At 37.8% G+C, this 27,756-nt stretch overlaps 3 protein-coding genes across 6 annotated transcripts in view; 2 read left to right on the top strand and 1 right to left on the bottom strand.

Annotated features, from left to right (window-relative positions):
- C19H6orf62 (chromosome 19 C6orf62 homolog) overlaps positions 1 to 6,123 on the top strand; it is a 13,451-nt gene extending 7,328 nt beyond the window's left edge. For both annotated transcript variants that reach the window (XM_031435114.2, XM_010980129.3), the window contains exons 4-5: positions 5 to 139; positions 4,719 to 6,123. In XM_031435114.2, the coding sequence (XP_031290974.1) occupies positions 5 to 139; positions 4,719 to 4,844 (261 nt within the window). In that variant the 3' untranslated portion in view covers positions 4,845 to 6,123. The remainder of the gene's footprint in view (positions 1 to 4; positions 140 to 4,718) is intronic.
- ACOT13 (acyl-CoA thioesterase 13) lies at positions 2,900 to 18,321 on the bottom strand. Its single transcript, XM_064476241.1, has 3 exons — positions 17,902 to 18,321; positions 10,295 to 10,479; positions 2,900 to 8,649 (listed from the first exon to the last, which is right to left on the bottom strand). The coding sequence occupies exons 1-3, from the start codon at positions 17,980 to 17,982 to the stop codon at positions 8,493 to 8,495; spliced, it is 423 nt and encodes a 140-aa protein (XP_064332311.1). The 5' UTR covers positions 17,983 to 18,321; the 3' UTR covers positions 2,900 to 8,492.
- On the top strand, positions 18,282 to 27,756 carry TDP2 (tyrosyl-DNA phosphodiesterase 2). 3 transcript variants are annotated; one of them, XR_004131247.2, is made up of 7 exons: positions 18,282 to 18,566; positions 18,649 to 18,770; positions 20,204 to 20,377; positions 21,099 to 21,190; positions 23,089 to 23,207; positions 24,537 to 24,813; positions 26,616 to 26,752. XR_004131247.2 is itself a non-coding variant. In XM_031435113.2 (7 exons), the coding sequence occupies exons 1-7, from the start codon at positions 18,402 to 18,404 to the stop codon at positions 26,895 to 26,897; spliced, it is 1,125 nt and encodes a 374-aa protein (XP_031290973.2). In that variant the 5' UTR covers positions 18,287 to 18,401; the 3' UTR covers positions 26,898 to 27,756. The 3 variants fall into 3 exon arrangements, 2 of the variants coding, with proteins under 2 accessions (XP_064332310.1, XP_031290973.2); XM_031435113.2 differs by having other exon boundaries at positions 18,287 to 18,566; positions 24,537 to 24,707; positions 26,616 to 27,756; XM_064476240.1 differs by lacking the exon at positions 24,537 to 24,813 and having other exon boundaries at positions 26,616 to 27,756.

Genomic DNA, 27,756 nt, shown 5'->3' with positions numbered 1-27,756 from the left:
TTAGGCCAAATTTGAATTTCATCACGGTGACTATGAAAAACAGTTTTTGCATGTACTGAGCCGAAAGGACAAGACTGGAATTGTTGTCAACAATCCTAACCAGTCAGTGTTTCTCTTCATTGACAGACAGCACTTGCAGGTAAGCTGGGGTTTTTTTGTTTGTTTTCTTTTTAAAACCATGTAAGACTCATTTTAAAAGCTATTGGTTAGTAAACTGTTTTCTGTATAAGTTACTTAATTCTATTTTGTCCCTTCAACATTGCATTATTTTTGAAGTTACTTAAAAACCAAGAAACGTATCCTGAGCCTCACCCTAAAACAACGGTTCCCGAAGGTTGCTGCGTATTAGAACCACCTGGGGAGCTTTTTAAAAGTCATGATTCCAGTGTACAGTACTCAGAATTTGCATTTTGAACAAAATCAATCCTCAGGTGATTGATAACATTTTGAGAAGCACTGGCTTGAACCGTTTAAAGAAATATCTAAAGGGTAAGGCACATCTGTATTTAAAAGTTCCACATGTGTTTTAAATAGGTATTTTCAATTTAAGTAGCAATCCAGGTATTCCAAACTGATTTTTATTCTGTAAAACATTGTTTATTTGTTTATTCTTATCAATGTAAGCCTAAATATCATCACTTAGAATTTATAATAGATATACTTTGTTACTAACCTTTAAAGATGGCATCATTTTAATTTACTGAACATTTCATTCAACAAATGAGTGCCTACTAAGTGCCAGGCATTGTACAGCAATGAACAAGGTAGAAATTCCTGTCCTTACTGGTTGATACTCCATTGTGGGAGACCGAGTAGATAAGTAAAATATGTAGTTAGATAGTGATAAGTGCTAAGAGAAAAGGAGGAGTTAACGTAAACTGTTGGGTATGAATTCTTAGTGTCACTGGAGAAGGCCTCATTGAGAAGGTGGTTTAAGTAAAGTTTTTTTTTTAAAGTACAGTATTAATTGCATTATAGGACATGTTTATTTAAGAGAGTGTCTGTACAAGGTACTAGCAAAATACAAATGTGAATCATACTGCTACCTTCAGGGAGCTGATAGTCAATACTTGCAAGGTTGTACATTTTCTGTCATATAAAAGTTAAATAATTTATGGCATAGGTACAGATAAACTAGAAATTACAGAAGAAAATTAATTTCACTGGAAGCATTTGATGAAACTCACGTAAAAAAAAACCCATATAACTTAGGTGGCATGTTTCTTGGTTTTTGGCTTTGTTTTCAGTTTCTTCTTTACCTTAGCTCTCCTGTGGTGGCTCCTTTTTAGTTGACTCTTCTCCTTTTTAATTGCTGGGTGTGTACTTTCATTTGAGTTACTTGGTATTGACTTATATCATGGAATCCACAGCAGAGATTTTTAGTTACGAACTGTTTAATAACAATGTATACTAGTGTAGAGACTTCATTTTCACATGAATATATATGAAATTGTTAATAATATATAGAAATGTCTAGTGACTTGAAGGAGTTTCTTGGCTGAATAAGTAGCATATCATCCCTTTTGTGTATCAAGGTCAGATATCTTTAATGCTTTATGAAGCAAACAGCTTGAATCCTTTTAATGAAAAGGAAACAATAAGCCCATAAGCTCCATTTGGGTTGTAGGTAGGGTGACCAACAGTCTCAGTTTGTCTGGAATGTCCTGGTTTTAGAAAGTGCCAAGTTCTAGAAACCCCTCAGTCCTAGGCAAACTGGGATGGTTGGTCCACCCTAGTTGGAGATGGATTTGGTCCTCCGTGCTCTTGGTCCCCTTCTTCCACTCAGGTTCTGTTCTTCATCTTCATAAGCTGGTGATATGTTACTATATTTGCATAATACGGAAGAATCAACCTCCACTGGTTCATGAGGGAACTGATGATAGTTGTGGCCACCACATGTAGTATACATTTGACACTTGAACAACTTAGGGGTTAAAGGTGCCGACAACCTGTATAGTCGACAGCCTGTGTATAACTTTTTTTAATTGACATATAGTTAATTTACAGTGTTGTGTTTCTGATGTACAGCAGTGTGATTCAGTTATACATATATAATCTCCATTATAAGTTCTTACAAGCTATTAAATATAGTTCCCTGTGCTGTACAGTAGGACCTTATCTATTTATTCTGTATATAGTAGTTTGTATCTGTTATCCCAAACTCTTTATTTTATCCCTCCCCCTTTTCCCCTTTGGTAATTCCGTAAGTTTGTTTTCTGTGTCTTTGAGTCTTTTTGTTTTGTAAATAAGTTCATTTGTATCATATTTTAGATTCCACATATACATGATATATGATACTTTTCTTTATCTGACTTACTTCACTTAGTATGATAATCTCTAGGTCCATCCATGTTGCTGCAGATGGCATTACTTTATTCTTTCTTATGGCTTATATTCCACGGTGTATCTATGTACACCATATCTTTATCCATTCATCTGTCAATGGACATTTGTGTATAACTTTTGACTCCCCCAAAACTTAGTCTACTGTTGAAGCCTTACTGGTAACATAAATAGTTGACTAACATGTATTTTGTGTTATATATTACACATTATATGTATTATACACATTATATATATTATGTGTATATATTACATTTATTTGTGTATGTATTATGTATATTATATGTATTATATGTGTTGTATTATAACACTATTATATGTGTTGTATTATAACACATATATGTATTATATATTGTATTACAGTTAAGCTAAAGAACAGAAACTGTTAAGGTCATAAGAAAATACATTTATGTTACTGTACTGTATTTATTGATACCTAAGTGTATTGTTTGTTTACAAGATGAATTGTCTGTCAGTACCTACAACAGTATTGTCTTATATGATGCAAAACACTGTAGGTGTTGTATGTATTACTAACACTAGACATCAAAAAATATAATGTGAAAAAGAAATACATTTATTTGTAAGTACAATGATCCATATATCGATAATAAAGAAGTGCAATACGATTGCTTTATGACAGCCTAGTGTAGTCGGTGTGATGGCTTCATGATAGCCTAGCCTATCTACTAATGAATGAATCCTTATAAACACTTTATGGCATACAGTGTTACAGTCATATTCATAATACAGTATTAGTAACAATATTTTTTAAAAGCAAAGCAGTAAAACAAAACTAACATTACTAGTTTTATATTAAATATCACTCACCTTACGCCTGTATAAGGATAGACTAGTATCTGCAGTTGACCTTAGAACAACATAGGTTTGAACTGTGTGGATCCGGTTATATGCAGATTTTTTTTCAGTAAATACAGATGCAGTACTGTGCAATCCACGGTTGCTTGAATCCATTGATCTGGAGCCATGTATATGGAGGGCAGACTGTAAATTATGTGCAGGTTTTCATCCGTGTAGGATCAGCACCCTAACCCCTGTGTTGTTCACAGGTCATTTATGCATTCATGACATAACTTTTTCTTTTTTTTTTTTCCTTTTTTTTTTTTTTTTGATATTTCTAGACTGTGTGGTTTGCAAGGTTTTTTAAATTACTGCAAATCTCCAAAAATTTTTCCAGTACATTAATTGAAAAAAATTTGCTTGTAAGTGGACCCTAGCAGTTCAAGCCCATGTTCAAGGCTCGATGTATTATGCACCAGACTGTCTATTAAGAGCTCTATGTATATGCACTTATTTAATCCTCACAACAGTCTTCTGAGGTGTGGATCTTACTACTCCCATATTATGGCTAAGGAAATCAAGAAATTATGTAATTTGATAAAAATCATCTAGCAGAGATCTTCTGCCCTTTATATTGGAATATCATATGTATGATACAGGCTAGACCCAAAAAGCACCTTGAACGGGTGGTGGTATAGAGGCGCATGCCTAGAGTCTGGATTCTCATATACATGCAGCCTCTTACTGGCTGTGAGATCTTGGACAAGTACTTCTGTGCACGTGTTCTTATAAATTAAGTAAATGATAGTCATAAGGTGGTTGTAACAGTTAAAATGAAAAAATATATGTGCATATGTATAGGTTCATTTACATATATGTAGACTGATTCAGACATTGGCAAAGGCAATCTTCTTTTGCATATATTTTAGAGGTGCTATGGTGAAAGGAAGAACTTTGAAGGCAGTTCTGGGTTCAGATTCCATCTTCCACTTACTACCAGTGGTTATTTGTGAAAGCACCTCAGCACTTACCATAAGTTAGATGTTAAAATAGAAACTGCCTTTTAAAAATACTTAAAGGGCTTGATTTATCTGTTAATGTCTTGTCTTCTAGTCCTTTACCCCATGATATGGTTAAAGCTTTTTTTTTTTAACCTATTTCTAATCTTATCGTCTACTCTTAACCGCATCTGCTGTCTTTCTACACACAAATGTGACTTTGAACCTCTGTTCAACTCCATCTCCTTGAAATGCTTTTAATCCTGCTTTCTTTCAGCAAGTAGTCTGTTTGACTTTTCTCACTTTTTATTTTTATTCTGCATAAATTCTGTTAATAGTTGTTTAGTTAATAATCATGTTTACTCTGGTTTTCTATGTTTTGTAAGGCAAGGTTTGTTTTCCTAACTAGATTAAGGGCCTTATGGATAGGGACCATAATTTCTTCTCTTACTCTATATACTTTATCACTGTGTTCATAAGTGCTTAATAAATTGTGAGAGATTGACTTCATGTGATAATTGGTCAGTTATGTTAAAATCTTTTTTATTAAGGATATTAAAATTTTTCCCCTTCTAGACTCCAAAAAACAAAGCTACAATCTTCAAGTTATGCAGCATCTGCCTCTACCTGCCACAGGAACAGCTTACCCACTGGGCAGTTGGCACCATAGAGGATCACCTCCATCCCTATATGCCAGAATAGAGGGCTGACCAGCAAAATGGAGAAGATCAGAGTGCAGCAGCAATTTTTTTTCCTTGTTTTCTTACCACTTTATTCTTTCAGAGTTAAAGAAAATGGACTCATGCACAGAACACTATGCATTTTGAAACTTGTTGATCCTGGATTTTTTTTTTTTTAATCATTTGTATCTCAGAACTTAAAATTAGATGTCTTCTGCACGGACTGTGTGAAAGAAGATGCTTTGCATATTTGCTGCACTGCATCAGCATCTTAACTAAAAATGTGAAATGAAAGGACTATTGTACACTGAAATGCTTAAATGTATCTGCAAGCACAAGGTGATACTCATTTTTGATGGTCTTTCCATTTGTGCTGGTTTTTGCCTCTATGACATCTGTCATCAGTATTTGGAGGGTGAGAAATGAATGTAACAGGTGTAAGTAACATTTAAAAAACTTAATAGCTTTGCTATAATCACCGTTGTTCCAGAGCACTGTCAGATTCTAACGACCAGAAGTGGTTGTTTTAAAAAAAAAAAAAAGGAAAGAAAGAAAATACAACCATGGGAAAGAAGTCTTAAATGAAAAAAGCATCTCGATGTAGGCATTCTTGCCATATATTACTGGGCCATGTTTGTTTCCTGGTACTCATGAATATATGTATTTTATTTCCAGATCTCTTTCCCCAAGTTGCTGTTATAAAAGAGTATTCTGCTGAGTGTGGATACAGTTACACATTAAAGCAGATCTGGAGTCTGAAGTAGCTAAGCAGCTATAAAACTGAGAAGTATTCCCATAGCTGCAGAAACCATGATAGGTAGAGGACTTTCCTTTTGGTTTGTGTTTTGTTTTTTGGCTTTAAAGAGAAGAGATTTTTATTACAAAGAAAAAGTTCCAGTGAATTGTGCAGAAATACTGGTTTTTACACCATCCTAAAGAAAACTTTTGAGGGTTTTTTGAAGTAGAAAAGTTACTAAAGTTGGGACCTTAAATTGTAAAAAACAACAAAAAAAATTGAGTGTCAAAGTTCTAAAAGCAGAACTCATTTTGTGCAATGAACATAAGGAAAGACTACTGTATAGTTTTTTTTGTTGTTTATTTTTTTCTTTTAAATGAAGAAAAGCTTTGCTTAAGGGTTGCATACTTTTATTGGAGTAAATCTGAATGATCCTACTCCTTTGGAGTAAAACTTAGTGCTTACTGGTTTCCGATTGTATTTAGCTTCTGGTTGGAATTTGAATAAATGAAAACCTAAATAAAATAGGTGAAAGTTCCCTGACTATTCAGGTGAATACACAAAACTTGAAGTGCTAACTTTTTTTGTAAGTTACATGGGTACATGTTATTGATGATCTTAGGAGGGTTTATAGTCCGTCGCTAAACAGTAAACTCAGAAGAGAAAAATCGACAGTTGGGTCTGTAATTTCAACAAGAATGGAATCAAGGACAGTTTTCAGCTTTTAACGGATATCATCCTAGCCTTATGTCTGGCTTCATGAGAAAGAAGAAAAATATTCTTAATTTCAGAATGCTTTTTCACATGTTTTCTGATCAGTTGAAAATTAGAATCTATTTGAAATAACATTTTGTTTCTCATGGCTACATATTGTTCTAAGCTCTTATAACTCGAAGTAGATGCAGAGATTTTAGCAACCTGCCCAAACTCATTGTGAGTGGGAGAGTATTTAAAACCTGGCTGTCTGGCTCTGTAGAGTTACTTTTTATTTTAGAATAAACTAGGAGAGTTGTAAGAATAATACGGAAAGCTTTTGTGTAACTTTTACCCACAAAATAACTGACATTTTGCCACATTTGTTTTGTATGTTTATATATTTTCTGAGTCATTTGAGAGTCTGGTGCATACATCTTGATCTCTTCCCTCTTGGTACCTTGGCATATGTCTCAAGTACAAGGATATTTTCTTATTACCACAGTAAAATTATCAAACTCAAATGTAACATTGATATACTTTGATCTACCATCCACATTCCAGTTTTGTTGTCATTTCTTCCATAGTGTTTTGGTTTTTGGGGTTTTTTTTTTAGGAGGGGTGATTTGTTACCAACCACCTCCCACTTTTAGGGGGGATGTAATTAGGTTTTTATTCATGGGGATTGAACTTTTTTTTTAATGGAGGCACTGAGGATTGAACCCAGGACTTAAGCATGTGCTTTACCACTGAGCTATATATACCCTCCTCCCAACAGTGTGTTTTTATCCCCCCTATGGTCAGTACAGGATCATCGCATTTAGTTGTCTTATCTCTCATCTTTAATCTGGAACAGTTCCTCAGCCTTTGTTTAATGACCTTGATGTTTTTGAAGCGTGCAGGCCAATTTTTAAAACACAAAGTGTCCTTATTTTGCATTTGAGTGGTGTTCCTTCATGGTTAGGTTTGGATTATGTATTCTGGCCAATACCCAATGTAAGTGAACTTATGCCCCTCTCAAGTTCATATCCAGAAGCACACTGTCAGTATGCTCTTTGTTGATGTTAATTTTGATTGGTCAAGGTGATGTCCTATTTCTGCATTTTATAGTTACTATTTTGTACCTACTTCTTCACATTTATCAGCATTCTGTTGTAACGAAGAGCCCTTGTGCCATTATTACCTAAGCAGTATGGACTCAGTGCCTTTCTTTTTAATGCATAATTTTCATGTCTCTCATCTTGAGCAATTCCTTACTTTCAAGCGCAAGATATATTCATCCTGGACTTTCCTATCCCAGCCCCCAGCTCTGGAATCAGCTACTTCTTCAAGGAGCTTAGTAGCAGATACTAGATCTGGGTTTCCTGTGTGTTAATTGCTACTTTGAAGTCCGCTTCTGTCCTTTCAACAGATAAGCATGTATTCTAATCCAACCAAAGGATACGCAATTTTTAACTACTGTTGTTTCCAAGCTTATTAAAGTTGCTTCCTTTCATTTTGCTCTTTAGTCATGAAACATTCACTAAGATCCCCTGATGCAGAAATCAAATGTTATGAATGCCACAGTCAACAGGACTTTGAGAAACGGACTGAACAATCTGTGAACTTGGTCTTTCTAGTACTGTAGACTGGGAGAGTCAAGATCTGCATGGTTTTACCCTTAAGTACTGGAAACAGGACTAATAGTACGCCCATCCCCACCATAAAATATGCCAGTCCAGTAATAAATTCTCTATCAGAGAAAAGCAGCACACCACTGGACTATTTCCTTTATCACTAACGTGCTTTGCCTCAAACTTTGTTGAGGACTACTCAATTTTATTTTCTAATGTCGCCCATGGTTCATCTGTTTTGCAGTTCCATAATACTGAAATTGGGTTTAAAAAAATGTAGCATGGCATTTTAGAGCTGAAAACCATTAATTTATATTTCTTCTTTAGCTTAATACTGGATTTAAGGCTCTGCTAGCTCTGCTTTACCTGTTTTCAGAACACTTTGAGCTAAGAATGTTTTCATCTAAGTATCATGTCTGATTACAAACTAAAACTAAAGCGGCATAAAGTGGAAGAATATATACAACCCTAGCCTATATTCCACTTCATCTCTGGCATTTTCCCCAAAGAAAATACCTCTCAGCTGTTGCTTCTGGTTATGCTAATTTATCTTGAGAATTAATATTTGTTCAAGTCCAATTTACTGTGGACATTCATTTTTGGGTTTCTGTAGGTTACACTGCTGTTCTCAGTTTCCCAGGTGTTTTGTGTGTCTGCCTTGTGCTATTAATTTTCCCGTGGCCTTATTCGTCAGATCCACAGAGGCAAAGGCAAGTGTTTTTCCTTGCTTCAGAATATGTGCTGTAATCACTATATCATCTCCAATTTTAGCAGGTGACATGTACCTTGAAAGGAAAAATTTAAATTTAGTTAACAAATAGTTTTTAAAAGAAAAAGGTGTGTGCATCTCATAACAGCCTTTTTTTTTTTTTTTTTAATAACAGCCTTCTTATGTTACTTATTTCACTCCTTAATACTCCTAAATAGTTTAATATCAGTAAGCTTTCTGTCTTTCTAATTTGAATGGCTGGTCCTGAACACATTACAGCTTACCCATTTCTTATCCACACAAGTTTCTTTTCCCATAAATAGTGGAAGGGGTTTTCAACTGCCCGTCCCCCTTTTTCTTTACGTTTCCCATTTCATATGTATTTGGGGCTAGTGAATGATTTCCTCTAGCTTTCATTTAATTTGCTTAACTTCCTAGAAGTGATGTTTGGTGTTTATATCTTGTCATATCAATAATGCAGAATTTACTGAACTCTAAAATGACTTAATAGAAGAACTATAAGGTATTAGTATGAGGCCCTTTTGAAACTCAGGCAGTTCTTGATGGTGGCCAATACTTTGGCAACACTTACTTGGAAAGGCCAAAATTTTGTTTGGCTTATTAAAAATTCTTCAGCGTTGTAAAAGCAGCAGTATCTTAGAAGATCATGAAATGCAGTGCTAGGTTGGAAGATCTCTGCTCCTAAATAGAGGCTCTTAAGGCAAAGCAGAGTCATCAACTGGTCTTAACCGTCATCACGTGGAATAAGATAAGGACTGCTGAGTATGCCCCCCATTGCCATGAGCAGATCTTAATTTCAGAAGACCATTTGCATTTTGTCCTGTGATTTGCTTACTGCACCCTGAATTTTATTTCCATCGTAAAGAGGCACTGAATGTTTCTTAAGTTAGCCTAAGAAAAAATCTGGATTGTTTAAAAACCTGAAAACTATTTCCATTGCCCTCACATCACATAATGCTGGTTTCCCACCCTAACCCCAGCCTGCCCCTCCAACAAGTCATTTTTCTGTTGCTTAGGTGGAAAAAGAAATTGTCTTGAAACTAAACCCCTGGGCCCTGCACTCTACTGAGTGGGATGCTGGGAGCAGTACTAGTTGATGTGGGAACTGAATCTTTTACATCTGGAGGTGTTTGACCCCTGCAGGCCTTTTCACAACAGTGAGTGAAACCTGACATCTGGGGTTCTGTTCCCTGATCATGAGAGCATGTCTGTGCAATTGCAGAAAAAGATGAAGGACTGCAGAACTGGACATTGTTTTCACCTTGTTACAAGGTGATGACAATGTATACATGAAGGTTTCCCTAACTTTTCTTTGATTTTTATTCAAGCTTTTCTCTATATGTACTCAATACAGCTCTCATAAGACATTTGTACAAGTGGTACTTTTAAGGAGTGTATGAAACAGATGTAAGCCATGATTTGATGTGATGTGATGATTTTTTTCCCCACCAGTATGCATATTAGAAGCTGAATGTTTGCCTTTTTGAATGTTTAGATCATTCCTTTATTACTGATATATACTGTATTTAGAAATTAATTCCTCTAGTTCTAGATTCTAAAGCCATGGACTATTTTAAGGCAAATCTAGCTGTAGTTAAGGATGACTAGCTAAGGGTACCTCATGCTTTCTTTATGTTATAGATATAACATAGTCTCAGTTGCTTGAAATAAGTTATTTGGGGTACAGCTTGGATACATACGTTATGTTCATATCGACGCTGACTCCAGGTAGTCCTCTTTCTGTGCACATCAGAGCAAATGTCGATATGCAATCCACTAAGGTGGCTGTCATGCCACCATGGAGAGTGCCCAATTTATTCGTGTGCTGCTCTTCCACTTTCATTTCACAGATCATTTTCCCAGGGACAGCAGAGACAAAAGTCACCTATGTGTGAAAAGAAGAATTTGAACATTTCGTGGTAGAAAAGCCCAAAACAGCCTATCGTGAACTGTCACTGGATTATACTCTCAAAAAGTTGATTGAGAAATTCAAAAAGTTACCAATCTCTTTATGATAGAAATTAAGTCTAATGTAAATGGTTTTTAGAGAAAAGGGAATATTTAGGGAAAAATAGGAGTAGTTTTGTTAATCTGCACTCCTTTGCAGAAATCAAATATTCCATCTGAGCTTTTCAGCCTTAAGTACAACAACCTGGCATCTCTTAATGTCTCAGAAATTTTGCACCAGCAAAGTCAGCTGGTCCATGTGATCTGTCAACCAACTATAGGTTTAATCTGGATGCTTCCTAGTTTTTGCACAGTGTAATTTTTTAAATGACCTCATAATGAACAGTTTAAAACAATTTTAAGAAAAAACTGGAAGAAATTCAGTAATTCAATGAGTTGCTAGAATTAGTAAGCTTATACCACAAACCCACTTTAATAAAAAGTTCAATAGAATCCAGCAAAGTTAAATAGCTGCTTTTATTTATTTTAAATCACCTTAATTTTTTAATTTTACTTTTTAATGGAGGTACTGGGGATTGAACCCAGGACGTCGTGCATGCTAAGCATGTGCTCTACCACTGAGCTATTTCCCTCCCCACTAAATTGCTGCTTTTGAGATCCTGTCCCATTTATAGTATCATAATGAAAAAGAATTATATGAAAGATAAAATGTGGAACAATGAATTTAAAATTTTAAATCAAACATCTCTAAAGGCAACTTACAGAAAAATAATAGAAAGGTGTTTCTTATATCCTATATAAAAGTACTAGGAAAAAACATCATAGATAATATTTAGAAGTTGGAACTGAGCTGTGGATGGAAAGTGCTGTGCCCAGCAGCAGTAATTCTCACCGTCACTAGAGGTGTTCAGGCAGAACATAGATGAATATTTGGCGTGTCTGTTGTGTTTAGGGGAGGGAGAGATGTCGCAAGCATTAAATAGTTGGTTTGATCCTAGGTAACTACCATTTACTGAGCAATTGCAATGTGCTTGGCACTGTCCCAAAGCCTTTCCACATACTGTAGAATAAGGAAGGGATGGTTTCCATTTTATGGTAACTTAAACTCTGAGTGTTTTACTGTCAAGGTCACCCTGGATGTGACAGAACCGAGATTCAGATCTAGGTCTGTGCACCTCCAAGTCTCCCTGGTTGCTAACTGTAAAGTCTCTAGGTACACAGAGGCCTTTATGCTCCCACCAGGAAGATGTTTTGGAATTTCACAAACCATAACATTAATAGTTTGCTGTTATTTATCCCCTAGAAGATCCTGACTTAGAAATAGAACTGTATAATACGAACCATCCTAAATAATATGTCTTGTTTTGCTTAACAGGTAAGTCAAAAGAAGAATGTTAGAACAAGATCAAGTCTGTTTATACAATAAATGATCTAGCCACAAGGTGTCCTCATAAACTGATAATACTCCCAGGCAGGCCCAAGGTATAAATTCACCTTGTTGGGGCATTTATCCTAGTCTATCAAGCACTGCAATGTAAAGATAAACAAGATTAAGTCCCTACTCTTAGGGGTTCCCAGTCTAAAGGGAAAGACAAATGTGCACACGGCAGTGGAGGGAGTTACTGCGGATGAGATAAATACCGGCTGCTGGAAGTAAGGATCTAACTTATCAAAGTATATTTCCAGGGAAGAGACATTAGGAAAGACATCCTGGGAAATGACATTCGAGGCTTAAAGGATGGGCAGGAATTAGCCAGGTGAACATGGGGAAAAAGCCAGGCAGTTTAGGAAACAGAATCAAATAGGGAAGCCTTAGAGACACCCAAGGTAGTTTAGTGTAATTTTAAGGTGCGGTGTGTTTAGCAGAGGTCAGTTCTTAAAAGTTCCATTTGATTATCTAACTTTGGCTGGGACAACAAAAGATAAAACAAATGTCAACTGGATCTTCTACTTCAGAATGCTGATTTTAATTTTTATTTTCTCCAACTTGAAAGGCCAAAGGACATACTAACATACAAAACTGGCTTAAAATGTACATTGGACTAGAGATACTTTTGTTCTGGTAGCCTGATACGGCAGAGAAATACTTTTATGTGTTGTCACTCCTTGTCTCCCTAAATAAGCCAATGGACAATCACAATGAAGGTGTGTCCTACCTGACCAACCAGAACTCATCAGTCTTGTGGGGCAAAAAGCCAATGGAGAGCTAACCTCTCTTTGATAAAGAACAGGGGTGGGGAGAGGACACTTTAAAAAAAAAAAAGATCTCAGTCTCAATCAAGATATAGACTGTATCACGTTAACTGTGGCTTAGAGACCAAGCTCAGAAACGTACATGCATAGTCTTACATACATTGAGACGTTGTCTCAATTCTCACAAATCTCTGAAGTACTGTTTTTATCTCCATTGGACCCAGGTGTCTCAGGCTTAACCACTATGCAAAACTGCCTCCCCTCCCATCTCACCTGGACTGCTGCAGACAACTAGGACCTCATTCATTGGTGTCTTGTGGGAAGGTGGGTGTGTAGCCTTTTATGATGCCCTGAGATCAGAAATACTGCTGCCATGGCCCCAGTAATACAGAGAATTGCCCAGGATGCTGCAGGTTGGGCGACTGAAGTAGATTGGCAAGAACGTTAGTTTATGGCTCAGTCCAGTCTGACCCAATAGACTCCTTAGTTTAGCATAAAAATTCTCTTAAATGGACTCGCACACATACAATCATCTGCCCCTTTTCTACATGGCCTGTAGTGTGCCATCTCGTCCCCGCACTTCATGCATTCACATGAATTTATGTGGTTCACACTGCCACAGCATTCCCTCTATTGCCAAACTCAGGCTCAGATCCCATGAGAGACACTTCAGGTGACACACTCTCCCCTTTCTTCACTTACCTTTTCAGTGGAGAATTGAGAAGGGAGGCCTAGTAATCAACAGCAGAGAAAGAGATGGTCCCTAATAGAAAGCTCTGCCCAGAACCTGGAGTTCTCTTTGGCCTTGACGTTTCCCATCTTTCTGGCCTTTGAGAGTCACCATCATCACTGGGGCTCCTGCTGACTGCTGAGCAGCCCGCACCCTGCCTCTACTAACGATTCAGTAAGGGTGTCTGTCTGGAATGGGCCTCAAGGGGTGTGGCATGTGGTGTGAGAAAACCTGCGTGTCTATAAAAATGTGAGTCAACCAAGGAGGCTGAATAGGAGAGACCATACGTGTGCACAGGAGCACAGAGAACAGACAATAGTAGTGGATGAGAATTTTGTGTTTGTGAAGGAGGCTGTTTTCACAGCAATTTGCCCTGGTTTGCAATTTGGCTGATTTCATATGTGCCACAATACAGATACTAGAAGGAACTATGTCTGAGGACAGTGTATAAATACACCTGCATGTAAGCAGGAAAGGAGGTAAAGAGTAAGAGAGAAGGTGACGGTGTGATGGGGTGGCATCCATGGTGCCTAGAATGGTGCCTGGCACCAGCAGGCACTGTTTGTTGAATGAGTGAATGAATACATTCAAATCTGAAGGTCAGCTAAGAGCATTCTCTAACAATATGCCCAACAGTTAGTAGCTTCAGCAACTGACTGAACAAACTACATGGAGTATCTTCTATGAAAGAAAGGCACTCAGCTAGGCATTGTCCAGTAGGCACTGACAAATGCTTATTAAACTCCTGCTGTGGACGTGCTCTCAGAGAGCTCTCAGTGTGGAGAGGGAAGGCAGAAAACTCACTAGATAATTATAGTAAGTCCTATGGCAAAAGCTAGCCAAGGAGCAGAGGAATACACTTGGAGATGCCAGGGGAGGCTTTCCAAGGACAGTGGGTGCTATTTGAAAAGGACACTGAAAGGTAAGAGTGAAAATGGGGGCCAACTGGGTCAAGAGCAGAGGATCCCAAAACAGGGAGTATACAAAGCAGTAGAAGCTTTACGAGAAGGCCAAAAATAACAAATGTTAGCAAACGAGCGCCATGGGAGTCAAAACAAAGGCCTAGGGAAGAGCAAAGAGGAATTTAATTAAATATTCCCTGAAGATTTAGCCAACTAAAGTAGCATTCTACTCTTGTCCATTGGAGTGGTGGTGATGGTGAGAGATGTGCTAAGAAGGAATATATGCAATCACCGTATTTTTCCCTGAAGGCTGGTAAATGGCAGATTTTACTGAATCATTCTGGGATGCGTATAAAGGTGGATGAAGGCCTCTATCACATTAATCACATTGGCAAGATTTCTCTCAATTACAGCTTCTCTGCTGCCTTGAACCTGGAAAAGAGGGGAGAGTAGGGAAGGACCTTCCTTACAACCTACAGACTGAGGAATGTCTAGTCACTCCTCCAGACTTTCTCTGAAGGGAAAGCACAAACTTGTGTAGAATTTTTGCAGCTGATCTAGTTTGGAATGTAGTACCTGAATATAGAGTCATTCCCAGGAAGGAATGATGCCCTGCGGGAATGTAACTATGGTGAGCCAGTTATGATAAAGCCACAAATCAAACAGCAACAAAGAAGTTTAAATAATCTGTTCACTGAGAAACAGTATTCCAGAAATTTCTGCAGATCCTACACTGCTTTTGTTTAGTGTTCTGTTCTTAATCTTTAAAATGAATACATTCAATTTCTATTAAAGCTCTTAGTAACATTCTGAGGTCTTCACAAACCTCAGGACTTAAAAGGCTACTTAGATAAGTGGTGTAACATTTCAGTGGCATTTATTTCAGAGGTTGTACATAGAAAACTTATCTTCCATGGCAGAAGAATCATTTCCTTTGAAAGGATTGTCATCATTTCCCTTGAATTGGTCATTCATTTACCACTGCAAAAACTATTAATTTTCTAAAATATTTAGTTGCTCTGAGTTGATGCCAAATCCTTTCCCTCTCTATATCAGTAATTCTTGACTTGAGTTCATTATTTCACTAATTATATCTCGATTCTTTAAATCCTATCTCTGATCCATCTAAAACTGCCATGTTCCTTCTCTTTATTGGGTTTTCAATTACAAAAATAAAATCATTCATTCTATATGAATAAATAAATCAAAGAGTATAAGATGCAGTTTCCAAAACCTACTACCCCTTCAGTGCTGTATATCATTCAATATGATTCTCTAGGCTTATTCAAACATGTACAATATAGAGTTTTTCATTTCTTTTTATAAGATTACAAAAATGGGATCATATTATGCATATTTGCAAATTTCAGTTCCCTTCCTAGTATACCACAGCCATTCCTCTAGCTCAATTCATATAGATCACTTATTTTTTTATTTTTAACTTAATTTTATTTATTTTTATTTGGGGGGGAAAGTAATTAGATTTTTTGCTTATTTATTTTAATGGAGGTACTGGGGATTGAACCCAGGGCCTTTTACATACTAAGCATGTGCTCTACCACTTGGGCTATCCCCCCACCCCCATATAGATCTCTTTTAATAGCTTTGTGGTATTCTCTAGTATTGAATATATAAGATTTATTAAACTATTGCTTGGTATACAGGTCCTTTCCATATTTTTCTTTACCATTACAAATAAAGGTGCTTTTATTTGTATAGGAGAAATTGCCAAAACTAGATAGCTGGGTAAAAGAGTTATGTAAATTTTTAACAAATCTGCCAGATTACTTCTGGAAAGCAATGAGTAAATGCCTCATTCCCTTATTCCTCATCAGTAATGTGTATTATTACTCAATTTTTACAATATGATGGGCACAATCTGATGGTATCTTATGGTTTATGTTTGCATCAGCCAGACTACCAGTGCTCCTGATTACATTTCTTTTTCTGTGAACAGCCTGATACATCCTTTGTGCCCACTTACATATTAGACTGTCTCTACAGCTCTTCTTACCATATCAGATTTTAACACCTAGTCATAGAGTGAAAATCTTTTCCTAATTATTGTATTTTGACTTTTATTGTATCTTTTGCCATAAAAAGATGAGTTCATGTTCATGAAGTGCACAGTGCCTGACACATAATAAGTGCTAGGGAAACTTTAAAAAATATAAATGATCAATAAAAATTGTAATTTTATAAAGCCATATATAACATGTTATTGAATGGCATGCTCCTATGTTAATTAGTAAATCATTTTTCAAGACATGACTCCTTCACGTGACAAAGGTGTTGTTATACTTATAAAGAACAAGAGGGCAGCAACTTAATCAAGTTCTGACTGAGGACAAAGCAAATGAGTAACAGGATGGCTTACGTCCAAATTTCCAAACCTCAGCACTGTTGACCTTTGTACTGGATGAGTCTCTGTTGTGGGGCCAGAGGGAGGGAAACTGTGTACGCTGGCTTCTACCTCCTAGATGCCAGTAGCACTATTCCCACCCCATTCCAGTTGTGATGATCAAAAATGTCTCCAGAATTGCCAAATGTCCCATGGGGAGTAAAACCACCCCTAATTGAGAACCACTGGTCTAGATCATGTTACCTTAAAATTTATAGTAAAAGGAAAGGAACCATGTTCACAACTAGATTTACACATCACTGTACATAAATCTATACTTTAGCTTGAGCAACTCTGCCCACACAAAACATAAACAACTACAAAACCCATTCTCCAACAAATTAACAAGCATAGAGCACTTACCATATTGACCTGTGCAGTTTAACAAGTAGCCACTAGCCACCTGTATTGAGCATCTAACACATGGCAAATATGAATTGAGATGAGCTGTAAGTGTAAAATTCACACTGGATTTCAAAGATTAAGTACAAAAAGGGAGTACTCTGTACTGATTACATGTTAAAATATTTTGGATATTATGAATTACTTAATATAGTTTACTAAAATTAATTTCACCTACTTCTTTTAAAATGTTATTACAATATCATAATAATATAATTATGAAATACCTTATTTAAAACGGAGTCGGGAAGCCCTGCAGAAGGGAACTTTCACTCATTTACCACTCCTCCCAGCTTACTTTACAAACCCCAGTAGGAAAAAGATTTTCTCCTAGTCCATCAACAACAAGCTCGTGAAAAACCTCCGCAACTCAACCAACGAGAAACCAGCACAAGGGGGACTCTCTTCTTCAACGAACTTGTTCAAAATAGCCCCTCTCGACTTTTCCCTCTCCTCTATAAAAAAACAGCTGAAGACTTGCCTGTGGTTGGCCATAGTCTGCATGTCCTAAATTGCAATTCCTCCGCTACTGTCCAATAGACTCGACTTTGCTGGCTAAACCACTGACCTTTTTTGTTTTTAAGACAGATCAGCACAAGCACATCTAGCACATAACTGCGCTCCATTCAAGTAGTGATCATTATTACTAAGGTGAATTTGGGTACTCAGTCCAACAGGATCTAGCCAGAGACAATTTATTCAGCGCTCCCCGCGCACCAAGCACGGTGCTTCCTTTCCCTTCATTAGAAACCGCGACTTCGCTTCCAATACCTTGTCCAAAACTCTGTCAAAACCGGGATGACTGCTAAAGAACTTCATCATCTCCATCCAATTCTTTCCCTTACATCTCATCGTGGACCAGACGCCAGCTCCCAGGCCCCACGCAAGAATGATTCTTGGACGAGCAGAGAAGCCCAGAAGTTCGCAAACAGAAACAAGGACACTGCGGGCGAAGGAATTGCTGCCTTCTGGGCCCGCGGCGCCTTCCGATCCGCCCTCGCGCGCGCCCGCCGCCACGTTCCCCCGCAACTCGCGCACTGACGTTCCGCGCCCCTTTGTGACCGCGCACGCACGCGGCGCCCCGCCCGGGCCACCCGGGGCCGGCTCTCCTGCTGCGCAGGCGCAGTATCGCCCTCCGAGAGCGGAGCGCGTTTCCTCGCCGAGCGGTTGATGTGCGAGCGCCAGGGCGCCGGGCGCCTGCGCAGAGCGTGGTGCTGCCCCATGGCCAGCTTCAGGGGGCGGTAAGCCGGCGGTGAGGCGGCAGTGAGCCGATGGAGCGGGAAAGCGGTTTGGAGGCTGGGCCCGAGGCGGAGCGGGAGGAGGGAGGACCCCAGGCGAAGAAGCGACGAATTCTGTGCATGGAGTTTGCCTCGGTCGCGAGTTGCGACGCCGCCGTGGCTCAGTGCTACCTGGCCGAGAACGACTGGGAGATGGAAGTACGCTTTCGCTGTTTCTCTTCCCTCCCTTTACTTCGGTCGGTGCGGCGCACACGTCCCATTCTTGTGTCTTGTTTTTCAGAGAGCGCTGAACTCCTACTTCGAGCCGGCGGTGGAGGAGAACGCCTTGGAAAGCCGCCCTGAGCCCCTCTCCGAGCCCCTCTCCGAGCCCCTCTCCGAGCCCCTCTCCGAGCCCGAGTCCTGGTGCGTGCCGGCGGGGGCGGGGGCCCGACAGGGCGGAGGCAGTTCGGTGTCGGGTTGCGGTGGGCATCCTGGGACCTGCCTTGAAGTTGGGCGGGCGGGCTGAGTAGAGGCCGAGTAGCCGAATCGTTGTTGGCGCGTCGGATGGAGATGCGCCCTAGCGGGGCTGACCCTTCTCTCCCGAGGTCCAGGCTGTCGCTTCGAACGTACTTTGGAGTCTGGGGAGGAAATATCTGAAATGTAATTTTTGACTCCAATTATCGAAAATACGTAAGCGAGAGTTTCGAAACGAATGAGGCAAAATCCTCTCCTGCAGAATGGTAACTTGGCAGTCTCCTTACTTTCCATATTGTTGTTTATTTACTCTCTGCCTACTAGCCAGAATAGTAGTATTTTGTAAAATGCACATCCGCCCCTGTTATTTCACTCCCCAATTCCTGCACCACCTGTTAAACTCCAGGTGCCTTACCAGACCCTCCACGGTTTTGACCACTACCTGTCTTTCCGGTTTTGTCTCTCTTTCCTATCCCACAAAACTTCTGGACATATCAAACCTTCCCTTTTTCCAGTGGGCCATTTTCTCTTGCCTTTCAACCTAGAACCTTTTTTTTCATCCCTGCTGAATAATACTAATCTTAAAAGCCGAACTTAAACATGACTTATCTCCAAGATATTGACATGAAGTTTATTAAAATTATAAATACAAAAGCCTATTTCTTAAATTTATGTACATTTTATAAATGCTGAGCAGTCCCTTTATAATGTTGTGTCCCTCCACTCATGTCTGATCCTTGGTGGGGACGGTGGGGTCGGGCAGGACTGTAGACTGGAGCACATAGAGGTCTCTCAGGACGGCAGTCTCAGTAGCAGTCAGACTTCTCCCACGGCAGCCCACAGTTCCTGGACAGAGTGTTCCGAAAGGCTTGAGTGAAAGCTGCGAGGCTTCTTACGGCCAAGCCTCAGAAATCCCAGAATATCCTTTTCACTGGATTCTGTTGGTCAGGCAAGTCGCTCAGGCCCAGATTAAAGGGGAATGGTGTTAGACTTCAGCTCTCAGTGAGGGGAATAACAGAATTTGCAGCCATTATTTATCTGGCACAATGAGATCTCACTTCAAATCTGATTTAAAATGAAATGAAAACCTCACATTACTCAGTCTAATTTGGGGTCATAGTTTGTAAAATCATTTTGGTGACACATGTCATCGAAGGCTGTAGAGTTGGTTCTCACCGTGTAATTGAGCAGACGTTTGGAGAACACAGGCAAGATCTATTTATCCTGTCATCAGACTTTTGCACTTTGATAGGCAGATACTTTTAGGACTCTTTTGAGATTTATTTATCTGTAAAATGAAGGCTGCAAAGACCCAAAATAATTTTTAAATCAGTCAGTTTATAGAGCATTTGCAAAGTTGTATTTCATTCTGACCTTGCCAGTGTTGACCTCACCAAGGAAGAAACGAGAGATTCCATTAGTTCTAAAACCAGCACATCTGAAGATGTTCAGCAGGAAGATGGCAGCGTGTTCTCTTTCATCACCTGGAATATTGATGGATTGGACTTAAACAATCTGCTAGAGCGGGCTCGAGGGGTGTGTTCCTATTTAACTTCGTAAGTATTATTACATCTGTTTAACAGTAGGATGATAACATATCTTACCACCTACAACAGGGGTCACAGTTCAAGTTTATTGGCTTTGGAATCAGCCCTAGTCCAGCTCTCAGAAGAAACATCTGAAAGAATTGGGAGTGATTCCCTCTGGGAGCAGGATTGCAGTTTGGGATGCAGTGGGAACACTAATTTCTGTTAGAAGCCTTCTAGTACTATTTTACTTATTAAATTTCGTGTGTACTTATTGCTATGAAAAGGAAATGAACAAAATGATCTGTATCTGCTACACACTGGCTCTGTGACCTTGTGTAACCACTTGTGAGCCACTTAAGTTCTCTGGAGCTCCATTTTCTTCATGGTGGATAACAGCTGTTTCAAGAGGATTGAAAGAGACAATAACAATTAAAGCACCTATTAGTGTGTAGGACCAATGTAGGCTTTCAATGTTACTGGTTTCTGATGTCAGTGATTCCAGTTCTTCTAACTTTAAAGTGATGTCACGTATGTTTTTTTTTTTTAATTGACCTTTACAGTGTTATTTGTGAAATAACAGATCTTTCTCATTTTATAGTTATCAAAGATCAGTAGAAACGTTGAATATTAGGTGTCCTAGAGGATTACAGTTTTGTGTTTCTTTTATGCTGTGGTATTTTCCTAATCTAGGTAGCTGCAAATGAAATGCTATACCTGGTGTTCATCATAAATTGATGTTTTTAATTAGGTACAACCCAGATGTGGTATTTCTACAGGAAGTTATTCCCCCATATTATGCCTACCTAAAGAAGAAAGCAAGTAGTTATGAGATTATTACAGGTAACAATTTTGCTGGTATTATCTTGTCTTTTTCTTTGAAAAACAAATAAGTGAAAGAGATAAATCAAAGTTAGACAATTGGAACATAAACAGGAAAAAGCACAAATAAAATGAGCTTGAGAAAAACAAGCCAGACACAGAATACTAAAAAAAAAAAAAAAAAAAAAATCATAGGAGAATATGTTATACAGCTTATATATGTGAAAAAGTGGTTGAAATGAGATTTTTCAGGAAAATATAAATTGCCAAAATTTGAGACCCTGAGTAGCTTTTTGGTGAAATTAAATTATTAAAAAAATTTTTCTGTGATTGCCTTGTGGTTATGCTTTTTCAAAAAGTCTGTCTTTATTAATTCATTTTTATTTATTTTGGGTTTTTTCCCCAGCTTTTTCCCCTGAATAATTCAGTTAAAAATTTTTTTTAACTTTTTTTTATTGAGTAATAGTCGTTTTACAATTTTGTGTCAAATTCCAGTGGAGAGCACAATCTTTCAGTTATACATGAAAGGTAAAAATTTTTTTAAATCTATTTTATTTTTACTAAGGGCATTTAACGTACTACTATGGCTACATTTCACGATTTTTGGCTAAATCTCATGTTTTCTTTGACTTTCACTTTTATGTAGTATATGAGTTTCATTTTGATTTGCTTTTTAGTCCAGAATTGCTAAAGAGAGGGTTCTCTCTCAGTCTCTGTCCTTTGTGGGACAACTTTTCTGCTTTCTCTTGGGGATACTTTTTTGCCTGTCTTCCGTCTTGGATATCTTATTTTCTACATCCCATGGTTTTTTTCTTCTTGGTTTACTTTCTCATTTTAATTGGAACACATTGAGTTCTCGTCACTTTCTAAGTAGCACGTGGGGAAGGAAGGTTTTGAATCTCAGCCTATTTGGAAATGCCTGTGTTCTGTCCTCATAGCTCAGTGATAGTTTGGCTGGACGTAAATTTCTAGAGAGTCATTTTCCCTCAGAATTTTGAAGGCATGATTTCAGTGTTTTCTGGTTTCCATTATTGATGATCATAAGTCTGATGGCATTCTAATTCCTGTTCTTTTCTCTCCCCCCACCCACCCCCGGCCCTGGAAGCTTTGAGGCTCTTCTTTTTAGCCCTAGTGTGCTTTGGGTCTTTTTTTCATTTATTGTGCTGAACACTTGGTAGGACCTTTTAATCTGGGGGCTTTTGACCTTTAGTTTTGGAAAATTCTTCTCTCTCACCTCCTTCTCCCCCCTCCCCTTCTTGGGGCCAGCTCGCCCACCTACCCTCTCTCCAGTCTGCCTCCCCGCCTCCCTGCCCCTCCATCTCCTGGTCTTCCTCCTCCCGTCTCTTCCTGTTCCTTTTTTCCTGGCTTCCCTCCATTCTGATAAACCAGTTATCACTTCTCCATCTACTTTATTTTCTGAAAAACTGTTGGAAGCTTTCATTCACTGCCCCTCTACTTCTGTTCTCTTTTCTTCTTGCAAGTTTATACCTTTCTAAGCTTTTTACTCACCTACTATAATTTTTCTGGTGCTTCCAGAGTGAAAAGTAACTGCCAGGTTGCGTCAGAAGTAACATGTCAAGTTGCCTCAGTTTAAGTCTCATTCTCTATGCCTTTCAGAAATGTTTTCAAATTTTTATGTTTGATATTGACACTGTTAACTATTTTTGGAACTTAATGTCAATTCATTTTAATTTTTATATTTCTTCCATACTTCTGTTTACATTTTGGGAGAGGCAAGTAAACACAGGGACTTGGTTGGCTATCTTCAGCTATTTTAAAATAATAGTTTACTTTTAAGATTTAGATCCATTTAAATATCTGTGCCTTTTTTTGTAATAAAATCTTCAGTAGGAGAACTTGTGATAAACTGCAAATACCCTTGACTCTCAGCCTAAATTCTTCTTCACAAACATTTGAAGGTCATGAAGAAGGATATTTCACAGCTGTAATGTTGAAGAAATCAAGAGTGAAATTTAAAAGCCAAAAGATTATTCCTTTTCCAGATACAAAAATGATGAGAAACCTTTTGTGTGTGAATGTAAGTAATTTTTAAAAATTGACTTTAAAAAGAAAAAGAATGAGTTTTTAAAAAATATAGTTCCATGATGTTTTCGTTTCTAAAAAACTATTTTCTTTAGACAAATATTTGATCCTCACTTATAGGTTCTTCGAAATAGTCCTAAAGAACTTTATAAATTAAATTTTTACATGCATTTCAAATATAGACAAGTTTGTAAAAATAAATTCTTTGATTCATTAGATGTTTTCTTAATAGATAAGTTTGCTAACATTCTATATTCGCTTCCTATAGTAGTTTTTTCATTAAATGCACTGTGCTTGGTACTGCGTTGTACTCAGTGAGTCTTACAAAAATGAGTCAAATAGATCTTGCTTTCACAGAATTCATAGATTAGCAGGGCAGAGATTGTATGTATGGTTACTAAAATAAAGGAAAGGCATAAATGCCATGGGAGAGGTATAGTAATGTGCCCTGAAAGTTTAAAGAAAGAAGAGGTGACTTTTAGCTACATTGTTTAGTGGAAGGTTCCTGATGGAAGTTGCATTTGAATTGGGCCCTGAGAAACATTTAAGATGTAGATATTAAGAACCATGCAGGTGGCAGAACCACCATGAGCAAAATTTTGCAAATTACAAATAGCAGGGTATGTATATATGAAACAGGGCATATATAGGTCTAAATGAGCATTCCATTCAGGTGAGTGTGGAGGGCACAAAGAGGGGTGGGTAGTGTGATAAGTTGATAAAGTAGGTTGGATCCAGATTATAGGAGATCATGAATGCCCAATATGAAAGAATTTGGACTCGACTCTATAGGCAGTTAGTTCACATAATGACAGATCCCACATCGTTGGTATCTTAACTGGTAAATGATTCCTTTCATTCATTTAACTGACACTATTTTGAGTTACCTGTGTTCCAGGCTCTTGATAATTTAGCAATAAATAAGAGAACCATCTTTGCTTTCAAATGGCTCATGGCTTTGTAGGAGAGGGATAATTCTGCTGGAATTCAGCCTAGGGGACTTTATAAAGAGCCTTTCCAGTGTGCTATAGGAGGTTAGGGGAGGGAGCCACTGATGCCTGGGGCACTGAGGAAGGGCTCACAGTGGAGCTGACATTCGAAGTAGCTCTTGAAGTATTAGTGGGTACTTGTTCAGTATTGTTTGGGAGCAAGTTTAGCACCATATACTTCTTTGACCTATAAGGAAAAGCACAGTGCTGGTTATATAGTTTCTTTTTAGTGAATATCTATCAGTCACTTGAATAATTGTTGATTCTGTAATCAAAGTTCAGCGTTAATGGTGAGTGAATAATTTTAACGATTCTAATTATTTATCCTGTTGCAGGTGAGTGTGTCAGGAAATGAACTCTGCCTTATGACTTCTCATTTGGAGAGCACCAGAGAGCATGCTAAGGAACGAATGAATCAGTTGAAAATTGTTTTAAAGGCAATACAGGAGATTGCAGAGTCAGCTACAGTTATATTTGCAGGAGATACGAATTTAAGGGATCAAGAAGTGAGTGATGAGTCAGCTCGGTGTTTATGGGCAGGTTACTGCTGTGGAAACTGACTTAGGTTTCTTTTGATCAAAGCTATTAAAACCAAGACCTTCATCATAATGTGTAAGTGACCTTGCAGATGCAGTTCAGCAAATAATGATTTGGCCTTTGCTGTGTGCCTAGCACAGGGAAAGCAGGAGCAGAAGGGCTGTTACATTATTGGATGAAAAACATAAATATGGCACATGAAACAGACAACAAAACAATATGTGTTGATTAACAAGAGGGCTATAGAGAAAATAATGATTAGAAGAGTTTAGAAAACTTCATCAATTTGTGTTCTCTAGTTGCAAGGTGAGAAGAACAGAAAGATTTGACCAGCATAGTTGTCCCCTAATTCTCTTCAGTCTTGAGGTTGTTTTTTTTTCCCCAACCTTTTTTACCTTCATGACATTGGATTTGGCAATAATTTCTTGGATATGACACCTCCATGCATCAAAGGATATTGTCAGTAGAGTAAAAAGGCAACCTATGGAATGGTAGAAAATATTTGCGAATCACATCTGATGAACAATTAATTTTCAGAATGTACAAAGAACTCTTACAAATAAAAAAAAACAGTAAAAAAAAAAAACTCACTTAGAAATGGGAAAAAGATTTAGGCATTTCTCCAAAGAAGATATAGAAATGGCTAATAAGTACATGAAAAGATGTTCAACATCAGTAGTCATTAGAAACCATGTTGCGATACCACTGCACATCCACTAGCATGACTGTTACCAAAACAAAACAAAATAACTGTTGGCACGGATGTGGAGAAATTGGAACCTTTGTGCATTCCTGCTGGGGATTTAAAATGGTATAGCTGCTGTGGACCATGGTGTGGGGATTCCTCCAAAAATTATCACGTATGATCCAGCAATTCTGCTTCTGGGGGAATACCCAAAATAAGTAAAAGCAGAGTCTTGAAGAGATAGTTGTATACCTGTATTCATAGCATTATTCACAATTGATAAAATGTGGAAGCAGCCTAAGTGTCAATTGTCACATGACTGGATAAACAAAATGTGTATACTTGAAATGGAATATTATTCAGCCTTAAAAAGGAAGGCAATATTGAATGCTGTAACATGAATGAACCCTGAAGACACTGCTGAGTGAAATAAGCCAGTAACAGAAGGATAGATATTTTATCATTCCTCTTACCCAAGTATCCTAAAGTAGTCAGATTCATAGAGACAGAAGGTAGAATGGTGGTTGCCAGGGGATGGGAGGAGGGTGGAATGGGGAGTTCGTGTTTAATGGGTACAGAGTTTCAGTCTGGAAATTGGAAATGTTCTGGAGGTGGATGGTGGTGATGGTTGCACCTTACTGTGAATGTGCTTAATGCCATATGTAACATAAAGTGGTAAATTTTATGTATATTTTACCACAATAATAAAAATTTTTTTAAATCTTAGAATGTGGGAAGAAAAAATGTTAGTAAATTTCAAATAAAACTGAAGACAGTTGACATTACTGGATCATATAAATGGTATACTTCTAAATGTGTAAATTAAAGTAGAATAACAGTTTTGCCTTCTTTGTACTTGTGTTCATTAAAAAAAACAACTAATTTTGGTAACTGAGGCCATGGGTTTTCAGTCTTCTGAGTTTTATCTGATACCCAAAGTTAGGAATCTATTTATGGCAGAAGAGCAGGGGTAAATTTCAGACCTCTTTGGCTATCTTGATATTTTTATATTATCTATTTATTATCATGTGGCAAAATATTTTTATAATCTAGTTATATGTAGTTTTACATTTGTGCATTAATAATCTGTGGCATTCTGATTTGAAACGTACTTAGACACAGTAATAGTAAAGACCTTTTTAATTTGAGGGAGAAAAAGACTTTCTGAAAAGAGCTTTCTTTTTCTTTTCAGGTTACCAAATGTGGTGGTTTACCCAACAACATTTTGGATGTGTGGGAGTTTTTGGGCAAACCTAAGCATTGCCAGTATACATGGGATACACAGATGAACTCTAATCTTGGAATAGCTGTGGCTTGTAAGCTTCGTTTTGATCGAATATTTTTTAGAGCAGCATCAGAAAGTGGCCACATTATTCCCCGAAGCTTGGACCTCCTTGGGTTGGAAAAACTGGACTGTGGTAGATTTCCGAGTGATCACTGGGGTCTTCTGTGCACCTTAGATGTTATATTGTGAAATCTGTTTCAAATACAAGTTTTGAATGTTCTGAGCAATTTTGTTCTGTGTTTTTGCAAATTAATTTCTACCTATCTGGAAAGGTAGCTTAATATGGAGGAATTAATAAACTGGATCATTGTAACAGAAGAAAAAACTACTGTGATTTTATTTTGTAGATTGTGTCCTCAGATTTCAGAATGAAACCGTCATGTGTATTTAAAGCATACCTGTGTTCAGAACATGAGGCCTCTTAGTGAAAGGTCACAGAGGCTGTGAGAGCTTGTAACAGCGCTCAGAGCTGCTGGCTAGATTCAAGCAGGGCCACATTGTCTCTGGGCTAGCCTTTATATTTGATTTATTTTTTAAATCAGGTACCCAGATACTTAATATTTTAAATAAGTCTTCAGAAATTTAAAAAAAAAATTAAATTAAAAAAAAATTTACTGAGCCCTTGGGACTGGATCTTTTGATATTTAAGAAATCCAAGATAGATGAAAAAGCCATGATCATCTGCATTTAAGTAGATTGCAGCTCTGTTACATCAGACTTTATTTTTGTACATGATTGGTAAGCTATGAATGAACTCATTATTTTAAATTGCTTCACTTCAAAAAATTCATGTCTGAAGTTATGTCACCAACAGAGGCAGAGTTAGACTTGATGATTAAAGTCAGTTTTACAGTGGCATTGGACTTTTTTTTTTCCAAGAGAAAAATAAATGTATAAAGGGAAATAGCCTTTTACTTTTGCAACTTGTAAAATTGAATTATTTTACAAAAGGTGAATAAGGAGCACTCACTTCTACATGTGCTTTAAGGAAACATTCTTTTTTCCTATAAGAGACTGTACTTTAAATAAAGAATTATGCTTGTTTATA

The sequence above is a fragment of the Camelus dromedarius genome, chromosome 19, assembly GCF_036321535.1.
Source record: "Camelus dromedarius isolate mCamDro1 chromosome 19, mCamDro1.pat, whole genome shotgun sequence".
NCBI classification, from domain to species: Eukaryota; Metazoa; Chordata; class Mammalia; order Artiodactyla; family Camelidae; genus Camelus; species Camelus dromedarius.
This window is presented reverse-complemented; position numbering and strand designations above follow the sequence as displayed.